Genomic DNA, 19,879 nt, shown 5'->3' with positions numbered 1-19,879 from the left:
GAAAGATTTTTCTCACTTTGGTCACTACCATATTTTGTTGTTGATGGTTTTCATACACAATGAATCATTTCAAGCAATATTAAGTCGTTTCATCAAACACTATGATTTGAAAAAATAAACAAAATAAATGCCAAGATAAGATAAAAAAAACATAATAGACTAGTTCAAAATGGTTTCCTAAGGATATCTTGAATGAATTAATAAATTCATGTTAAGAAGTAACAATTTTTTAGTAATTTAAAAAATATTCTATTGAAAAAAAAAACTAAACCTAAAATTTCATTCATGTTTGTAACTAAATTCAACATTTAATTTCAATCTTTTCAAAGAAAAATCCTATTTCTTTTACTTTCTATTTTATCTTGAATTTTTCTCATCAACTAAACAAAATCAAATTCAGAATTGCAATAATGAAATAAATTGATAAAAAAAAAAAAGAATGGCCAAACACTGAAAATTACCAATGTTGAAATTGAGCTTACCAATAGAGCTTAAATGATGGTAGAAACATAACAAATCAGATTGCAAGTTTAGGGATTTGACCCAACAAATCAGACATGAAGTTTAGGGATTTGACCCAAATGCAAGAAAGCAAACTTGAAATTTATAAAAATGAAAGGAAAGAATATGAAAATTGACCATAAAATGATTGAAACTTAAGCAGAAAATGAAAAGAAAGTGACCCAAAATGAGTAAAAATGAAAGAAGTGAGTAAGCAAAAAAAAAAAAAAAAAGAGGTCTCGCGGGTTTGAAATTTAAGAAAAATTTAATAGCAAAAAAATGTGATTATTAAAGGTATTTTTGACAAAAAATGCCTTTAATAATCTCTTCTAATTTTTTTTGAGAGATTATTCAAGGTATTTTTTGTCAGAAAATACCTTGAATAATCTCTTATAAAAATTGAATAGGGTTGTCAAGGCATTCTGACTAAAAACATCTTGAATAATCACCTTTCATTTTTTTAGGGATTATTCAAGGTGTTTCTTTCAAAAATATTTTGAATAATCCCTTTTCATTTTTTTGAGGATTATTTAAAGCTTTTTTGGCTAGAAAATGCCTTGAATAATCTTTTACAAAAAATTAATTAGGGTTATTTAAGGCGTTTCTACCTAAAACGCCTTAAATAATTTTCTTTCATTTTTTTGGGGATTATTCAAAATGTTTTCTACAATAAAATGCCTTAAATAATCTTTTTTTATTTTTTTTTGAAATTATTCAAGATTTTTTTTGTCAGAAACCGCCTTGAATCTAACAAAAAATGCCTTAAATAATCTAAGGGATTATTTAAGATGTTTTTATTTAAGATTTTTTTTGGTAAAAAACACCTTGAATAATCTCATTTCATTTTTTTTTGAATTATTCAAGACGTTTTTGGCTAAAAAATGTCTTGAATAATCTCTTAAAAAAATTAAATAAGGTTATTTAAAGCGTTTTTGATAAAAAATACCTTAAATAATCCCTTTCCATTTTTTTAGAAATTATTGAAAGCGTTTTTATTTTTTGAGAGGAATTATTCAAAACGTTTTTTGCTAGAAAATACCTTGAATAATCCCTTACAAAAAATTGAATAGAATTATTTAAAGCGTTTCTGGCAAAAAAATGACATGAATAATCCCCTTAATTTTTTTTTAAAGATTATTTAAGATGCTTTTCACCAAAAAATGCTTTAAATAATCCCTTACAAAAAATTGAATGACGTTATTCAAAGTGTTTTTGACAAAAAACCCATTGAATAATTCTCTTCAATTAAAAATCAAAGTATATACTAGCGTTTAGGTCAATAAACGCCACTAAAAATATATTTTTAGTGACGTTTTAAAATCAAAACGTCACTATATAAGAGTTTAGTGTCGTTTTATAAAAAAACATCGTTAATCTTATAAAAACACGAAATTTTGTGACATTTATTTAAAAACATCGCTAAAAATTAGTTACCAAATTTTTTTTTTCATGTAGTATATTTTAAAAAAATAATATTTAGTAAATTTAAAATTAATTCTTAACCCATGTAATCGTTTATCTTATTTTTAAATTACAGTTTTTTTTTATAAAAAAATTAGCATATGTATAAAAGTTTTGCTTTGAACTAGGCCAACAAAGCAGAGCTCAATTGTATGAACAAATACCAGATTTTCCTGATATCAAACAAAGAAAATTAATGAAGAAACTCACCAGCTCAATGTAACCTCAAGTTATCATTATCCTGGCATGGGCAACTTGATTTTGATTATGAGAATAAATTGAAAAGTACTTGCTTAATTAAATGGCTTTGAGAAGAAATGAAAATGAGTTAAGAGCCTTTTTTTGGTTTTTTTTTTTAAAGTTCTTACAGCATTCTTTTGGATAAAAAAAGTTAAAGAATCTTAAGTGAGATAAAAGGGTTAAGAATGATAGTAGATCATTTTTAACCACGATTAAAATACGAATTACTATCATTCTTAACCACGATTAAAATATGAATTAATATTTGAAATAATTATTATATATTGTCAATTAATTATGTAATATTATTTTATTAATGAATAAAATTAAAAAATAATCATATCTTTAAAAATAAATTATTTTTAGTAATTAATTAAATTTAAATAAACTTATTAATATTTATATTTAGAGATATAATTATTTTTAATTTGATTGATTAATAACATATTATCATTAACCATATATAATACTTATATAGGATAAGTGAATCAAATAATAATTCTAAAAATATTATTTAAAACTGCGTTTAGGTCAATTTCTGAGACACATTGGCATTGCTAATTACAAAATACTAGGTACTACAATAGACAGGAAAGCACCGAAAATGGACTGTGAACTGTGAAAAAACAAGTGCATGGCGATTGGCAAGGTTAGGGTTAGGGTAATAGCCCCAAAAGTAAAATCCAACGTAATAAATTAGATGTACCTATCGACCCTTAAGGGTCCATAAATGAGATGGTGATAACTGACCCAATTATTTGCTTTTGATCATCGCTTCCATGTTTATATTCGGAAGCCAACTTTTCATACTATAGATTCCTTTGAATTATTCAGCAGTCGCTTTCCATGTGACCTGGACTGGAATCCATTATCATCACTCGGAGAGATCGACTTGAGGCCAAAATTTCACCTTGGATTTGCATTTAACATGTGAAATTCATAAAAATCTGATTTTCTGCACTTTCATGGTAAACATAAGATATGTACGGATTTCCATACGAGTTTTGAAGAATTTTCCAATTTTGTCAAAGGCATGGGCTATTTTAAACTCTAATATATTATAATTAATCGCATTTATCATTTTCTGTACATTAAACTTGTGAGTTACTATTCCTTTATAAATTTAAGTCATCCATAACATTTGGAAACTAACTCATCTGCCATTGTTGAAATCTCATCCAATGATTTTAGCAAGTGAAAAAAAAAAAAAAAAAAACTCTAATCCACTTTTTCCTCTATCTTCAAAATTTTTGTTGGTTTTTTTTTATATATATTTTAACTTTTAGTTTTAAATGCACTTATATATAGTTATTTACTTTCGAAAGTCAGTAAAAAATGGTTAAAAAAGATGATAACCAAGTGAGAACATTACATTTTTGTAACTTTTTTTTTTTTCAGGTAAGAACATTCCACGATATAATAAAGAAAAAATTTGTAAAAGAATCTTGCCTTATATATGACCAAAGGTTTAAGATTCCTGAGTTTTTTTTTTTATTTTTTTTATTTTTCCTTTCGATCAGAACTGGTAGAAAACCAAGTAGTTTTGCAGTAGTACCTCTGCAATCAGTCCCACATATTATATCCATGACTTCTGAAAATATCTAGCACTTCGATCATGATCCAAAAGATTAAAAATCTTAGTAGTTTATTAGCATAATTTCTTACTTTTTACTTTTTTTTGTTAATTAATATTATTAATTATTATTTTCTTGTCTAAAGGCCAAATTTTTTTTTTCTTGTATTCCTTTGATACTCTAAATCGTGTTTTCAAGATAAGAGTAAATAGCATATGCGATTCATAAATTTCGGGTAAATTATTATTAGGGTTCCGAATTTACAGACCGTAACATAGTGGTCCTCAATCGCAAAAAACGCATATCGTTTTGATCTTTTTATACGTGAAATCGTCTATCACATCATGTAGTACATGTGACAACTCACGCCAGCTGACATGTACGGAAGATGACGTGGATATTTGTCTTTTCTGAAAAAATATTCTCGAAGTGTAAGTCTTCAAACCATTAGCAGTAGTGAGTATGTGCCAGTGCCATAGCTTTTATAGATGGCATTATGATAGTTAATATTACCAATCCCAGATGTGGCCCACTGAGTAATTTTCTTTTGTCTGAAATTTTTTGATATTTATAATTATTCTAAATTTCAATTAATTTAAAATTAAATCGAATTAAATTTAAAAAAATAATTTTTTTTTTCATTCATAAAATATAAAATTTAAGATCAAGATTTTATTATCAAATTTTTTATTAATTGGATCAATTCACTGAGTAATTATTAAAATGGTTTAGTCTATACTTATGTGCGGATTTTTATTCAGAAGAGTAATCATTATGTTTTTCAATATAAAGACGACGCTGTAGTGGCACATGTGTTAATGCTTATTTATTTATTTATATTTATTTTGAACCATGTTTCTGCCACCGCTATAAGAATGGTTTGTGACGTGAGGGAGCAATCTCTGTCACTCGTCTTGAATACGGCTATAAGAAGGCAGTAGTTTCATTTGGTCAATAAAATATAAATAAAAACAAGCAATTGCGGGCATTTTTATAAACTTCATAAATCTAGTGTCCCCAAAATTAATAATTTTTATAGAAATTTTAATATTGAAAATTATCAAATTTTGATTTAATTATTAAAATTAAAATCGAAATGAAGAGTGCCTTTTAATGAAAATTTTTTTTTCGATTTTCACAAATAACAGCTATCTTTTCATTTATAGACATTTCTTTTTCTTTCTTCCCTGTCAAAGAAACTTTTACTTGCCTATGCCACCATTGTATCTTTTCTCTCCTTCGAGCGCTCCTCTCAATTAGGGACGGGCTTGATCGGGTTTCGGCCCAACCCGACCTTATAAGATCGAGTTTTTTTTTTTTAATTTTGGGTTTCGGGTTGGGATCAGATCGGATAAATTAAGTAACGATCGGGGTCAGATCGGATTCGAATATGCTTAAAATTCGATCCTACTCGATTCGATATTATTAAAAAATTATTTTTTAATTAATTAATTAATTATTTATATATATATATTTATATAATGATATTTTTAAATATTTATATTTAAAAAATAATATTTTATATTTTAAAAAATAATATTTTATTAATTTCGGGTCGGATCAGATCGGGTACGATTTATATAGTGTCGGGTCGAATCGGATTCAAGTATTAAAAAAATTTAGATCGAATCGGGTTCGGATTTAATAAGCATAAAATCGGATCGGATTCGGGACGAGCAAAACCCACTCCAAACCCGACCCGATGACATCCTTACTCTCAATTCACATCTCCTTCAAATCCTCAAATCTCTTGTCCAAGATCTTGGCTGCTGATATTCCTATCTTTGCTGAAAAACAACTAGGTCTGAGCAGTGGTTTTGTAGTTAAGAAGTTGAGAAAGCCACCATAAAAGAACAGACGAAGAAGAAAGATGAGAAAAAAAAAAACAAAAACGAAGATGTACGAAAGAAGACATGGAAATTACTTATCTGAATTTTAGGAAACTAAACAAGGAGCAGCCACAAAGGCAAAGGGTTTTTACCTCTGCCATGGCCACATTATTTTTAGAGAGCGTTTGGTTATTCAAATCTTAAAATTGAAGATAAAAGTGATATTTAAAAAAAATGTAATTCTTGAATTTTATTGAGTTAAAAAATATAAAATTTTTGTATTCGATTTTTTTAAATATAAGATAATTTAATAAAATTTTTTATTACATTATTTTTTATAACATATGAATAATATATAATATTCATAATACTTATATGTGAATAATATTTAACACGTGAATAATATGTGATTTTTATTGAAATTAAATAATTTTGAAACGTAATTTTTTATATTTTCAATAAATATAATTTTATAATTTTTATTATTATTCTAACGTTATTTTTTCTCCGAATAAATTTTATATGTAATAATATTAAATAAAGATGTTTTACATTTTTTTCGTATTTTGAGTAAAGATTATATTTTTATCTTAAAAAAAATCATCCTTTTAAAAAATTTATATTTTTATCTTAGAAATGTCATTTTTATTAAATTTTGAAAATTATATTTTTCATGTTTTCAATAAAAATTATATTTTTTATTTAAAAATATTATTTTTTTTAATTTTAAAAATATATTTTTCATGTTTTTAACAAAAATTACATTTTTATCGATTAAATGTCTAATTTAAAATTGATCATTTGAATAATTATTTAATTTAAAATTAAATATTTTAATTTATACAAATAAAAATTAAACGTTATTAACTTATGAAAATGTAAAAAAAAAAAACCGAAAGACACGCCGGTATATAGCATGAAAACTTTAATGCGTGGCTTTTCTTTTTTTCATCCACAAGCTTCTTCATTTGATCAAGCCTCTTCATCAGACTAAAATTTCTAGCCTCTTTTGGATACCTTTAGAAATCTGGTAATACCTAAACTTAAACTCAGGTCTACAACTTTCAGTCTCAAAATTCAACACACTTTTCGTAGAATCCAGCTTATTTTTCAAATAGTAAAAAATCAATTCAGCATCAGTTGGTGAAAATCGAAATCCAAAAAACATTGAAGACGCTTCTATAAGCATCGACATTTCCCTTGAAACTTTTGTTCTAACCAAAGAAAAAAAATTCCAGTCAATTTAAAGACCTAGAGTTTCGGATTCAAAGCCCCACAGAAAATGAGCAACAAAGGAAGCGATAAGCACTACGTAGTCTCTGAATGGATAGTGTTGGAGAAGTAGATGCTTTGGATATGTTGTTTAGGTTGCTTATCTTTGTACTTCAAAATCAAAAGAACTAATTATTGAAACTTGAAGATCCAAAGAACTAATTGCTTGAACCAAAAACCCATCTTTCTTTGCACTATAAAATAAAAAAACCCACTTCTCTTTGTATTGCAAAATCAAGAAACTCATAAACAAAATGAATATGAGATGAATTTGGTGGAGTTTGAAAACCCAAATAATTAATTGCAAGACTTAAAAAAATGGCCACTGCAACACGCTTCGGTCGTCTCTAAGAAAATCGTTGATAATTAAAAAAAAAAAAAACCAAAAAACTCAAACCCAGAGCAAATCTGTTTTGAATTGTCATTTGCATTTTTCTCTTTCTCTAAGATCCCATTTTCCTTTCACTATTTCAAAGCTCTAAAAACACTGCTTTCTTTGTTGTTGCTCAGGTGAGGAGTAGGATTAGAGGAATTGGATGCTTTCCTTTTTCGTTTTATTTAAATGGGAAGCTTTTTTTTCTTTTTTTTTGTGGGTAGTTTTAAGAGTGAAATTAGAGAAAACCTAAATAAAATGGGGAGGAGCACTCCAGTTAGGAAACCACAGTCTTCCATAGTAGATTTGCTCACTTGTTTTGAGATTCCTTCCCTTGATTTCGTTGCTTTCGTAATTCATTCCACCTGCCTTGACGAAGGCTTTTTTTTTTCTTTTTGTGCTGGTGTATTTATGTTTTGATTGTTTTCTTTTTGTGGTTAATGGTAGCCATCAGATGGGATTAGAAAAGTGATCTTTTGAGGTCAAGCGACGAATAAAGAATTTGAAAACTTTAATAAATAGTGAAATCAGTAAAGCCTTTTCCAGCTATCGTTACACGTGGGCAATTTAATTCTATGTCATATTTATTTATAATGGCTATTAAGTTTAATGGCGTGTATCATATCCATCCCAATTTTTGTTAAAGAAAATTTTATATTATTATAAATAGATAATATTTTATTTTTATTTATATAAATTAAAATATTTAATTTTAAATTAAGTAATTATTTAAAATTTTAATTTTAAATTAAGTATTTAATTATTTTTATCTTAAAAATATCATCTTTTCATTAAAAACGATATTTTTTATTTTGCAAACGTGTCTTTGTTGAATTTTAAAAAATATTTTTTTAATATTTACAATAAAAACTATATTTTGTTTTTTCAACAAAGATTATGTTTTTTATTTTAAAAAAATATTTGTCAAATTTTAAAAAATAAAATTTTTAATTTTTTTAATAAAAAATTATGTTTTTAATCATAACTTTTATAAGGATTTCAATAGCATTATGTCAAAAATGTTATATTTGTTCAAAATATATTAAAAAATTTATTTTTATAATATTTTATAAAAAAATACTATACTTCTAGGATAAATAACATTGTTAATATAATTTGCAATTGTAATTAAATGACAGCAAATGAAAACAAAATTTCATTTTTTTTCTAGAATTTTAAAAAACCTTACGGAGAGGAGAATTTTTTATTCTTACTTTTCCACTTGTTGACATTATTGAGAATTTTAAAAAACTTAGTAGTCACATTCTTTTCAATCAAATAAAAAAAATAAAATTATAACAAGTAAGATTACAAGAGGAAAAATTATTTTTTCCAAATCAAATGCCGTTTTATTAATTTAACAAATAAAACAAGTAGAAATATTAAACCGGGGAAAGGCCCAGATTAACCGGGCCGGGCTGGATTGGAATCATAGTAGCTCAAAGTTAAAACCCAAAAACAAAACAAAGTCAAGAGAAAAGAAAGAAAGCAAAGGTTTGACAATTTCTGGCCCAGTGTAGACTTAGTTCCCTCAAACCATCTAATCTTGCCAAAAAAAAATAAAATAAAATGAAAAACCTAATTCTTTTTGTTTCCTCTTATCGTATGCCTGAAACTGACTTTCCTGAAAATGGGTTTGTCCTGGAACGAGAAATTCGAAGGAAAAGAAATCTTTGGTTTCATTCTTACCCAGAAAAAAAAAAGAACGTACTGTAACTAAATGTTAGATCTGAGGTTTTTTATTATCATGAGGATGATGATCAGGCATCTCAATATCCATCCCTTTTTGGTTTAATTTCTAATTCTTCATCTAGACTAGAATCTTTTTACTTCATCTCCCTGTTAGTTTTGTTGTACAAGAAAGATATGTTGAGGTTGTGGAAATGGTACCAGAATTGCTTGGCAATCCACCCAGTGAAGACACAGGTTTTAAGCTCAGGCTTGATTTGGGGTTTTGGAGATATAGCTGCTCAAACCATTACTCACTCAACTGCCAAGAAACACCATCATCTTCAGGTACAGCCAAGGACTCACCTTCCCCACTTTAATATCCGATCGTTTATTTTTTCCAAGCGCCCATCTCTTCCTTGCGGTGTGGACGAAATCCTTGCTGTGTGGACGAATGGGCAGTTTTTCATTTCCATTTTTTTCCATTTCTTTCTAGTTTTTTCCTGCCCTTGTTTGAGTTTGTTTTGTTTTCTTTAGGGTTAATTTTGATATTTTTCTTAATCCCATTGAATCATTTTTGTCATAGACAAGGTTTGGTTTATATTGCTGCGTATTCTTTTCCTCCCCTGATGAGATTGGTAGGTTCTTTTTGGAAAGTAAGCGGATAATCACTGTTCTTTGGGTATAGTTTTGATATATTTCTCTGTAGTTGAGGTTTATCTATTGATTCTTGTTGCTTTTACTTTTCCACTGCCAGTTTTTGAAAATTTAGGACAAACAAGCTGCATTTTTTTTCTTTTAAAAAGAAAACTAGAATCCGAACTCAGAGTTGAGAGAGAAAAATAATAAGAAGGAAATGTGGGTGATTTACTTGATTTTTCTTGGTTTGGATTATGCTTCCTTAAACATGAAGAATTTTCCATCTTTTGTCTGTCGATTACATGCATAAAAGATGGTTTTCTTTTACATGGGATGGGATCAGTTTTGCATCTGTCACCATTCAACTTCATGACTTTCAGGTAACTGCAATGCAAGAAGGAGCATGATTGCAGAGTTACCTTAGATCCAGATCCAACGCCCATTATTCCCGTTGAAAAAAGTTAACCAATTGTAAATAATTTAACTGTTGTAAATAAGTCAGTAATAGAAACACGGCATTCTGCCTTATGTCTATTCTAGGCATCTTTTGTTTTGTGAGTACTTTAGCGTTAATCAGCTTATATCTTTTTGTAGAATGAAACTTTTTTATGCGTGTATCAGGAAAAGGATAAAGAATTAAATATCAATTGGAAACGAGTGGCGACAACAAGCTTGTTTGGGTTTGGATTTGTTGGACCAGTTGGTCATTACTGGTAATTATCCACTACCACCATGGATTTACTTGGCAAAAGAATGTTAACTACACATCATGCTAATGTTTACTGCTAACGCAGATATCTTAGAGCTTGCAATATATGATTACTTTCATGCATCAAAAGATGTTATGTGCTTAAGATTTACAGTCTGTAAGGGGCATATATTATGGGAACTAGAGATGGTTAACAGTGGCCTCTTTTTCTTATTTTTGGATTGGCTGCTGAACTTGGAGGTCAAGGAGTTCTCCCATGGTTAAAGTTGTACGGTCAAGATAGATACAGATAAAAGAACATTCAATTCCTAATTTCACCGTGCATATGTTTATGTATGTGCAAAACTTTTGTTGTAAACTCTAATTTTTGAGTAACTTTTGTAGGTATGAAGGTTTGGACCGATATATAAGGTTGCGACTTCGTCTACAACCAAATTCTTTTCGTTTTGTGGCTACCAAAGTTGCAATTGATGGGTTCATCTTTGGGCCATTGGATTTACTTGTGTTTTTTACTTACATGGGATTTTCTGCTGGAAAGAATGTCCCCCAAATCAAGAAAGATGTAAAGAGGGATTTTGTCCCTGCCTTAATTCTTGAAGGAGGTCTATGGCCAGTTCTTCAAGTTGCAAATTTTCGATATATACCAGTGAGGTACCAACTTCTATACGTTAACTTCTTCTGCTTGTTGGATAGCTGTTTCTTGTCTTGGATTGAGCAACAAGAGGATGCTCCTTGGAAGCAATGGCTGAATTCTTTGATGGCTTCAAAGCAGAAAAGTGATCAGGATGGATGAATGATTGAATTTGAATGTTCATGCATTGAAGTACTTGGCATCATAGTGCAAATACATGGTAAAAGATTATACATTACTGAAAATGCAAAAGTTTATGGTTTTGATAGCAGGGCTTTGGCTAGCTTTCAGGTTTTTTTTACCCCTTTGGATATGAGGAAAGTCGGTGATCATTGTTATTCTCTATCCACATGATAAAAGATTTTGATAATTCTCTTTGCTAGTGAGATATTACTTGGGTTTTATTGCTCTTGCCTGGTTCCATTTCGGCATGCTTACTTTCTAGTCTTGGACTAGCAGCAAGACATTCACTGACCTCAGTGTACTAAATCTCAGTCTCATACAACATGAATTCCATTCCTGTGTTTATAATCATACAACAAAAAATTTTAGCCTACAATGCATGTGATAAAACTATTCAGTGTTTTATCAGTTTACTTGTCATTGATGCATTAAGGAAGATTATAATTGCATAGCAAACATGCTGTAGAAATTTAGTTGCGAGGCTTAACATAATGCCCGACTTTTTTATATCAACTTTCTAGGATAGATAAATGTATAATTCCTGTACCACATTCGAAGAAAAAAAATCTTTTGAGTTTAAATTTCAGAATTTGTAACGTCTTTGTGGTCTTTTATTTTTTTAAAAAGCCAAGAAGGACAAATGGAAGAGGGATGCTTAGATAAATAACCAATTAAAATCTATAAAAGGCCGGGCGCATAGAGTACCAAATATTCTCTCAGCTTTCTGAACCCTGGTTCTTGGTTATATCTTTTGTCATCTTTTCCTCAGTTTGTTCTTCAGATGGGTTAAGACTATATTCACTAGTGGTTTTTGTTGTATCCACTGATGCCATAGCTCTTACTGGTCAATGCCATATTGTTTTTCATTTTCTTATATTGTCGAGTATTTTGAATCGAAGTTTCTGAAGAAGTGTGGGTGGAGCTGTTGCGAGACCTCGTTCCTTCATCAAAGATACGAGAGAGAAATGTCTCCTTCTAGGGCACGAACTATCTGCATTGTTTTTGGGACAAATTGAGAGAATCTTGGTTTTTACTATGTTCATAGCAACTGGTACAAATTTTACTTTAAAATAAACAAATAAAAACCATTTCCAGCAACGAAAACCTTAGTTTCGAATCTCCTTAATTGCATGTAAGTTTACACAGCTCCATTCCACCAAAAGGGAGAGGAAAGATCAAACAAGTAAGGAAGGAACTGGGAGATACCTGGATCATCCAAGGTCTAAGCCATGCTGACTGGGGTACACAATCAGAGCAGCACAAGCGTCCATGCTTGCAATCTGGCTCTTGTTGTATGCCTTGTGAAACCATGGATCAGCAAGAGCATCAATATCAAAATCTACCGGTGCCCGAGCTAGCGAAGGCCTCTATATTGAGCCTACAGAGTAAACTTTTCTTAATTATTAAACACCCCAAAAAAATATAACAGAATTCTATTTACCAACTATTCACAGTCATAACATAAAGCTGGGTAACCACAATTTAGTCTTTGACAATTTGCAATTGGGATTGAAGTAACAATTTGAGTCCAAGCTTCAAAGGCAAAAGTTTGGTCTAAAAGGGGAGAGGAACCACAACAAGCACTTTGCAGAGAAGATAATCCAGAACCATTTTAGTAAAGTAACTTGGTTTTCCATCATTTGGGAGATGATATCAATTAATACAAATAATGCATACCCAGTCCAACAGGCTCTCATTTATGGATGATTCCCTCTTGATGACTGGTGGGCGTTCGGTAATAAGCTCTAAAAGCATAAAGCCATAGGAATATACATCTAATTTATCTGTTAATTTATCCATCAATGTGTACTCTGGAGCAAGGTACCTACAAGCAGTATGCTGTTAGAGCAAATGTATTCTGAAATACTAGTGAAAATTGAAAAAAAAAACATGCATTTAATTACAGTTGCAGAAGCAAGTTCAAAGTTATAGTTTTATATTTGGAAAGGGCGGAGGATGAGAAAAGAAAGGATATAACCCAATATCAGGTACAAGTCCAAACAATGAGGTGAACTGTCAAATAGAAATGTTGTCTTTTCTCCATTAATTTTTTTTAGTAGCCTTAATTGTTACCTCATTACCAGTGAATATTTGAACAATGTATTTTTTTTTCAATTTCTTTCACAACTTTATTCAACAATTTTTAGTAAAATTTGACGTCTCTAATATGAACACTTGAGGCATCTACAAATTTTCAATAAATGATTCCTTTACTATAATAGACAAGGAAATTAATGATGTTTATTTTATTTAAGCTATTGGTCCAACCATCACACTTTTAAGGTGGACTGTGGTTATTCCATTGACTCTTTAATCCATCAAACTATTCATGTACTTGTTGATACTTTAACTCTAAATATACATTTGAAATCTCATAAGATATTGGAAGTTCTACATGTTGTCCAGTTTTTGTTGTCAACATGTGAAGTTTGCTAATTGAAAAGTATGTTGATCATATATAAAAGATTTAGATGCTAATTCACCCATCTTTCTTCTTAATTTTTTTAAAAGAGTCATTATCTTTGGTTGCTTTAAACTCTTACTTCTAACCAATTTAGGTATGAACCCTTAATGAAAATTCAAAATCACTTGGAGTGGGTTTTTTTGTTTTTTCATCATAATATTCAGCAATTGAGCCATGAGAGCATCATCCCTCTTCATAAATGTTATTACAACAACTAGTTCTTTTTTTAAATTCTTGCCTACTATGTTACTAATTTTGTGATGGGGTACTAGCTTGCGTAGCTTGTCTTGTAATAGCATTTGAGCCATAAGAGCATCATCCCTCTTCATGAATGTTTTTACTTCAACAACTAGTTCTTTGTCTAAATTCTTGCCTACTATGTCATTCATTTTGTGATTGGGTACTATCTCGCGCAGTTTGTCTTGTAACAGCATCTTCATCAATGAGCCCTTCATAATCAAAATCTTCCCCTCTTAATTGAAATAAGAATTCATACTTTCTCCTTTTATTGTCATTTTTCTCTGAATTATTCTTTTTGAGGAGTTTAATCATACTTTCTTAGATGATACCTATTAATAAAATAGTTAAGAAAAGAAAAATAATTAATAGTACACATTTACGTAATTTTATTTTTTTTATTTAGAAATTAACAATAATATTTTCAAACGAATTATAAAAATATTGCATACGAATAGCATGATCCTTTTTTGGCCTTTCATACAACTAATCCCATAGTTATAGGATATAAGGTTAAATTTGTTGTTGATGTTGTAGTAACATTGAGGCATGGTGCGCCATTGCCCTTTTATGAGCAACATGCTCCTTGAAACATGTTATTCCCTTTTACAATGTTCGTGTATCATACTCCATGTTACTAGTATGTTATATTTTATATTTCAGTTTGAAAATATTATTGTTAATTTCTCAATAAAAATTATTAAATTACGTAAATGTGTAATACTATTTTGTTTTCCTTTTCTTAACTATGTTATTAATAGGCACTGTTAGAGAAAGTAGGATTAAACTCCTCAAAGAAAACAAATAAAAGAAAAATAATAAAAAGAGAAAAGATGAATTCTTATCTCAATTAAGATGGGAAGATTATTATTACTATGAAAGTTTCATTGATGAAGATGAAGCTATGCGAAATAGTATCCAATCATAACATAAGTAGCATTAGAGGTAAGAATTTAGACAAAGAACTAGTGGTTGGAGTAACATTTATGAAGAAGAATGGTGCTTTTATGGCTTAGTTGTTGAAGATTATGATGAAAGAACATAAAAATTACCTCCTTTGAATTTTCATTAAAGAGAGCTACGCCTGAATTGGTTAGAAGTAAAAGTTTAAAGCAACGAAAGATAAATAACTTTTTTTAAAGATATTAAGAAGGAAGATAAGTGAATTAGCATATAAATTTTGATATATGATTGACTTCCTTTTCAGTTAGCAAACTCACCCGATTGATTAATTTAGTTTATGTGGCAGTAGAAGTTGGGTAACATGTAAAGCTTCCAACTTTTTATGAGGTTTCATATGTGTATTTAAAGTTAGATTATCAACAAGTTCATGAATGAATTAATAGATTAAAAGCTCATTGGAATAACTAGGTGCAACCTTAACGTGCGATGGTCAGAACAATGGCTTAAATCAAATGCACATGATTAATTTCCTTATCTATTACATTAGAAGGACCAATTTTTGGAAATTTGTGGATGTCTCAAGTGTTTGTATTAGAGATGCCAAATTTTACTACAAATTATTGGATGAAGCTGTAAAAGAAATTGGAGAAAAATACATTGTTCAAATACTCACTAATAGTGAGGTAGCAATTAAGGCTGCTGAAAAAATTAAAGAAAAGTACATTGTTTAGTTTTCAAGGAAAGGGACAGGTTTTATCCTAAAAGCTCTGGGGATAAGATGTAATACTTTCATGTTTAATCAATTATCACTAAATTCCTTGATCCTACACATGAAAAACACATTGGAAAACATTCATTTAAAATAACATCATAGCACTTTGTCTTAGTTATACAGCATGATTAAGAATTGAACTTCAGATAAATGACAGCATAATCACCACACGATGTTAAAAATTGAAATTTCCCATTGATTCTTCAAGTTTTAACTATAGAACATACCGATTCAATAGGTAATATATAACAGGCTTGCTAATCAAAGCTTCCCTTTCCCTGGATGCCACTTCAGATGTGCTAGCTACCGCGCTCCAAATCTCCTGTAAAGCAAACAAACCGTTTGCAACCAGCTAATGAAACAAATAACTCATTAATTTGCAAGTTAATTTAACGAACAAAAACAATTGACAATCAATTCAAGCCTCTTAACTAGCTCTCACTTGAGTATCAGAGTCATTGAGCATCAAATGCTTCAATATCGAAGGAAAATTCGCATTGACATAAGTGGAAGCTGAGAAATGAGAAAGCTTTAAAACTCCAATAACCGCCACCATTCTCACGTAACTATTACTATCTTTCAATCCGGACCCTAACAGGTCTAGCCAAATACTCCACCAGATCTGCGACACGTAACAAGCACAAGCTGCGCAAGGCTATCCCTCGGATCATTGGATCTTCATCGTGGCAATCCCTTTGGAGGAAATTGATCGTGAAGAGAGCGAGATCGGGGTTGAATTTGGCGTAATTACCGACGTAGAGATAACACATTTTCTTCAAAACGATGTCTGATGTGGCCTTGCACATCACCATAAACGTCGATTCCGATCGTCATGTAGGAGACCACTTTCTTGAAGAGCTCTCGCTTCGAATCGTCAAGGCCAGGTGCTCGGCTGCCGGCGAGTTTCCGGAGCTGGAATTTCAAATCGGAGACTTCATTTTTACTGTTAATAAAATTAGCACGTTCAATTAGAGTAGCATAAAAGGAGTATAAAAATTAAATCAGAATTTAAACTGATGAAAACAAAAAACACAGAGTAAAGATTGCTGCTAAAATTGAAGGGTTGCGGCCTGGGGATTACGGGATATAATAGAATTACCCGGAAGGTTAAGACGGTGAGGGTGACCGTTGGGACTGATCCGTCAGAGCCATGGCTGGTGGCTAAAGGAATTCGTTGTCAGCTTAAACTAAAGACCCAACAAAGCGCAGAGTGTGTTGGATTCGAGTTGATGGTTAACGTTGATGACACGTTTAAAACGTCTCTGTTTATAAGAGAAACGGCACCGTTCCCTTAAACGTCCATGTTAAAAATGTTACTAACCCAAAACGGTGCGTTGTACTCAAAGAATATCAGCCAAGAGTTTTCTCTTGCTGCCTTTGCGGCTTTCCCCAGTATTGTACAAAGAAGAACGGAGTTGAACAATCCACCCGTTTGGTTGGAAGAGAGTAATTATGGCTCTAACTCAGCTACCAAGATTTCATTTTCTTGTCCTTAAAAAGCCGCCGTCAAGTTCTGATTTTTACCCTAAACCAAAACTACCCATCAAATTCACTGTCCCAACACTCTTCGCTGCTGCAAAATCGACTCTTTCCACAACAGAGCCAATACCCATCACTGATTTGTCACTGCCCCAAGAGCCAGTGCTCGAGATTTCATTGGACAAGTTGTTTGTTCCTCCAGAGACAGAGGTTTCTTTTGATGATCCTAACTTAAGCACAAGAATCTTGAAAGGGTCGAATATAGTGGTGAGTAAGTATGCAAGGGAGGCTCAAGTGGTTCAGGCTGAGTTTGTGAAGAGTAGTGTGAGAACTGAGGATTGTCCTTCTGATGGATTGCCTGAGTTTGCGCTTGTTGGTCGGTCTAATGTGGGGAAATCCTCTCTTCTTAATTCGCTTGTCAGAAGGAAGCGCCTTGCACTCACGTCTAAGAAACCTGGTAAGTGAGGGTTTAATGTGAGGCTGGTTTATAAAGCAAAATATGTTAATGGTAGAGCTGGGATACTGATATCTTGATTTAGGATACTGGAATGTTTACTCTGAGAGAATCTTCCAAACTTGAAATATCTGCTTCAAAGCAAGATATTTGCATTTTGTTATTGTCAATTTATTAAATTTGGGAGAGACACTAGAATCAAGAAAATTGTAGTTTCAAAGTCTGCTATTAGGTGCATATTACCCGGTAATGCTTTCATCCTTGCAGGGAAGACGCAATGCATCAACCATTTCCGCATCAATGATAGTTGGTACCTGGTGGATTTGCCAGGATATGGGTATGCTTTATCTTTAATCGCTTCCCTCATTGTCTGTTTTTTATTTAGACCTTGTATGAATGGCAACAAGCTTATTTGAAACAAATACTAGGTGACTTCTGCTGCTTGTATAATATCTGATTTTCCTATTGCTGGAAGATTGGATACTTACATTCATCAAGGTTATTTCACTGTCCTGGAGAAAAAGAATTCATGGTCCCTTGTCAAATGATTACTTTGGGACTAGGGCTTTGTTAAATCAGTTTTTCCAAATTTTAAACGGTGAGGGATCAATATACTGATATATAATCATGACTTTTTTATGGGCTTATGTTTCTTTTCATTTATGGCCCGAATAATGTAAGATGCAAAAGGTACTAAATAAATTAATAACGAGTATATTACGTCCCTTTTTCTGTCCAAGTCGATACTAATATAAGTATCTATGGCCGAGTTCTCTTTTAACCTCTGTTTTGGTTGTCCTCCATTGAAACAAAAATTAATATGACCCTCAGTTATTAAATTATGTCATTTTCCCTGAAATTTTCATGGACCAATGTGGCTGGCAAGAGGATTTTCTTTATATTTTAATCAGAATGTCGTACTATGTCTTTCATAATGCGTGATTTGCCGTCATTAGATGTTCCTTTAAGTTTGTGTATGTTAGTTCACTGTTTTAGCTGTTTAGGAATTCACATGTGATTCCATACTTGATCAAATATTGCCATGAGTTGATTTTTGTCTTAACTTTCATAGAATTTGTTCAATTGTAAACTAGTATAACTTTTGAACGAAGCTTAAGAAGGGCAAAGGGGGAAATGAAGCTAGCATATTGTGTGGAATCAGCCCTATCTAACATCCAACAACCAAACCCAAAAATTTAGATTATGTTGTTTCCAACATTTATGCTATTATTATATTCATATAGCTCAACTATAAGAGTTGACTATGCATTTGGCACTTGCACAAGTGTACAGTTCTATTACACCTTTTGAACAGGTATGCAGCTGCTCCTCAGGAACTTCGGACAGACTGGAGCAAGTTTACCAAAGACTATTTTATCAACCGTTCAACATTAGTCTCAGTTTTCCTGCTTATTGATGCTAGCATTCCTGCAAAGAAAATTGACCTCGAATATGCTAGTTGGCTTGGTCAGAACCAGGTAACTTCTTCCACTTCTAAAATGGAAAGTGAAAAGTATAAGGAGATGAATCTGTCACTTATACCATCTTCTCTAGACAGCAGGCAACAAAAGCCCAGTGATCCTTAGTATTGACTTCTGTATATTTCACTCTGAATTTTCATGAAGCATGTTATCTGTTTTCCTCCTAACCCTTTAATTTGTTGTCTTCAGATCCCCATGACACTAATATTCACCAAATGCGACAAGAGGAAGAAGAAAAAGAATGGAGGAAAAAGGCCTGAAGAAAACGTGAGTGACTTTCAGAAGCTGATACGTGGCTTCTTCCAGACTGTGCCCCCATGGATCATGACCAGCAGTGTTACAAATCAAGGCCGTGATGAGATATTATTGCATATGGCTCAGCTACGGAATTATTGGCTGAAACACTGAAAGGGAAGAGAGTGCAAGAACCAAGTTTTTGGATGTTGTTAATATAGTGGATTTTTGAACGTTATTTATTTTTACATTGGCAACGATTCCTTTCGTGGCTGAGTTGTCTAGTATTAGTTAACTACACATATAAAGGAATGCTATCAAAGCACCAAAAGCTAGCCAGAGTATCAGGATTTCATCAGCTATGGATATCTTCTCGGTTTAAACGAGATAATAATGCTGCTTGAGCCAGCCATTGGCCAATATAAACGAGAATCAGAAGCTGGAGAGGCTTATCCATAAATAATTGCAATACAATTAATCAATTATAATTTAAAATTATATGAAATTTATTAAAATTTATATGAAATTCACTTTTCATTTGTTAGTGAGGGATCTCTATATAAATTTTTATTTTGATAGGATAACTTTAATATTATATTAAAAATAATTGTAGATACATTCCCCCATTGTGAGGCCGTCCATGGGAATTAAGCATGCCAGAATTAGGCTAAAATGATATGTGCCGAGACAATATCCCTTTCCATGTATTTTTATGATTACATTTCCCACAGCATTTCACCTACAAACAGTTTTCTTTACTACAATCTTGCAACTA

General features: G+C 31.1%; 2 protein-coding genes and 1 pseudogene across 3 annotated transcripts; 2 read left to right on the top strand and 1 right to left on the bottom strand.

Annotated features, from left to right (window-relative positions):
* The first annotated feature begins 8,807 nt into the window (after nt 1–8,807).
* Nucleotides 8,808–11,306, top strand: LOC111302923 (uncharacterized). Its single transcript, XM_022898822.2, has 3 exons — nt 8,808–9,266; nt 10,179–10,270; nt 10,651–11,306. The coding sequence occupies exons 1-3, from the start codon at nt 9,117–9,119 to the stop codon at nt 11,057–11,059; spliced, it is 651 nt and encodes a 216-aa protein (XP_022754557.1). The 5' UTR covers nt 8,808–9,116; the 3' UTR covers nt 11,060–11,306.
* A 174-nt stretch (nt 11,307–11,480) lies between these two features.
* LOC111302921 (beta-adaptin-like protein A) lies at nt 11,481–16,734 on the bottom strand (annotated as a pseudogene). Its single transcript, XR_016326541.1, has 6 exons — nt 16,556–16,734; nt 15,899–16,399; nt 15,684–15,808; nt 12,758–12,905; nt 12,287–12,447; nt 11,481–12,071 (listed from the first exon to the last, which is right to left on the bottom strand). The product of XR_016326541.1 is annotated as a beta-adaptin-like protein A (transcript).
* Nucleotides 16,735–16,820: 86 nt separating this feature from the next.
* LOC111302920 (GTP-binding protein At2g22870-like) lies at nt 16,821–19,448 on the top strand. The gene is made up of 4 exons (XM_022898821.2): nt 16,821–17,392; nt 17,657–17,726; nt 18,705–18,867; nt 19,060–19,448. Exons 1-4 carry the CDS (start codon nt 16,909–16,911, stop codon nt 19,276–19,278), a joined length of 936 nt encoding a protein of 311 aa, XP_022754556.2. The 5' UTR covers nt 16,821–16,908; the 3' UTR covers nt 19,279–19,448.
* The last annotated feature ends 431 nt before the right edge of the window (nt 19,449–19,879 follow it).

This window comes from Durio zibethinus, chromosome 13, assembly GCF_047325235.1.
Source record: "Durio zibethinus cultivar Kanyao isolate XHJ-2024 chromosome 13, ASM4732523v1, whole genome shotgun sequence".
Taxonomy (NCBI): domain Eukaryota; kingdom Viridiplantae; phylum Streptophyta; class Magnoliopsida; order Malvales; family Malvaceae; genus Durio; species Durio zibethinus.
This window is presented reverse-complemented; position numbering and strand designations above follow the sequence as displayed.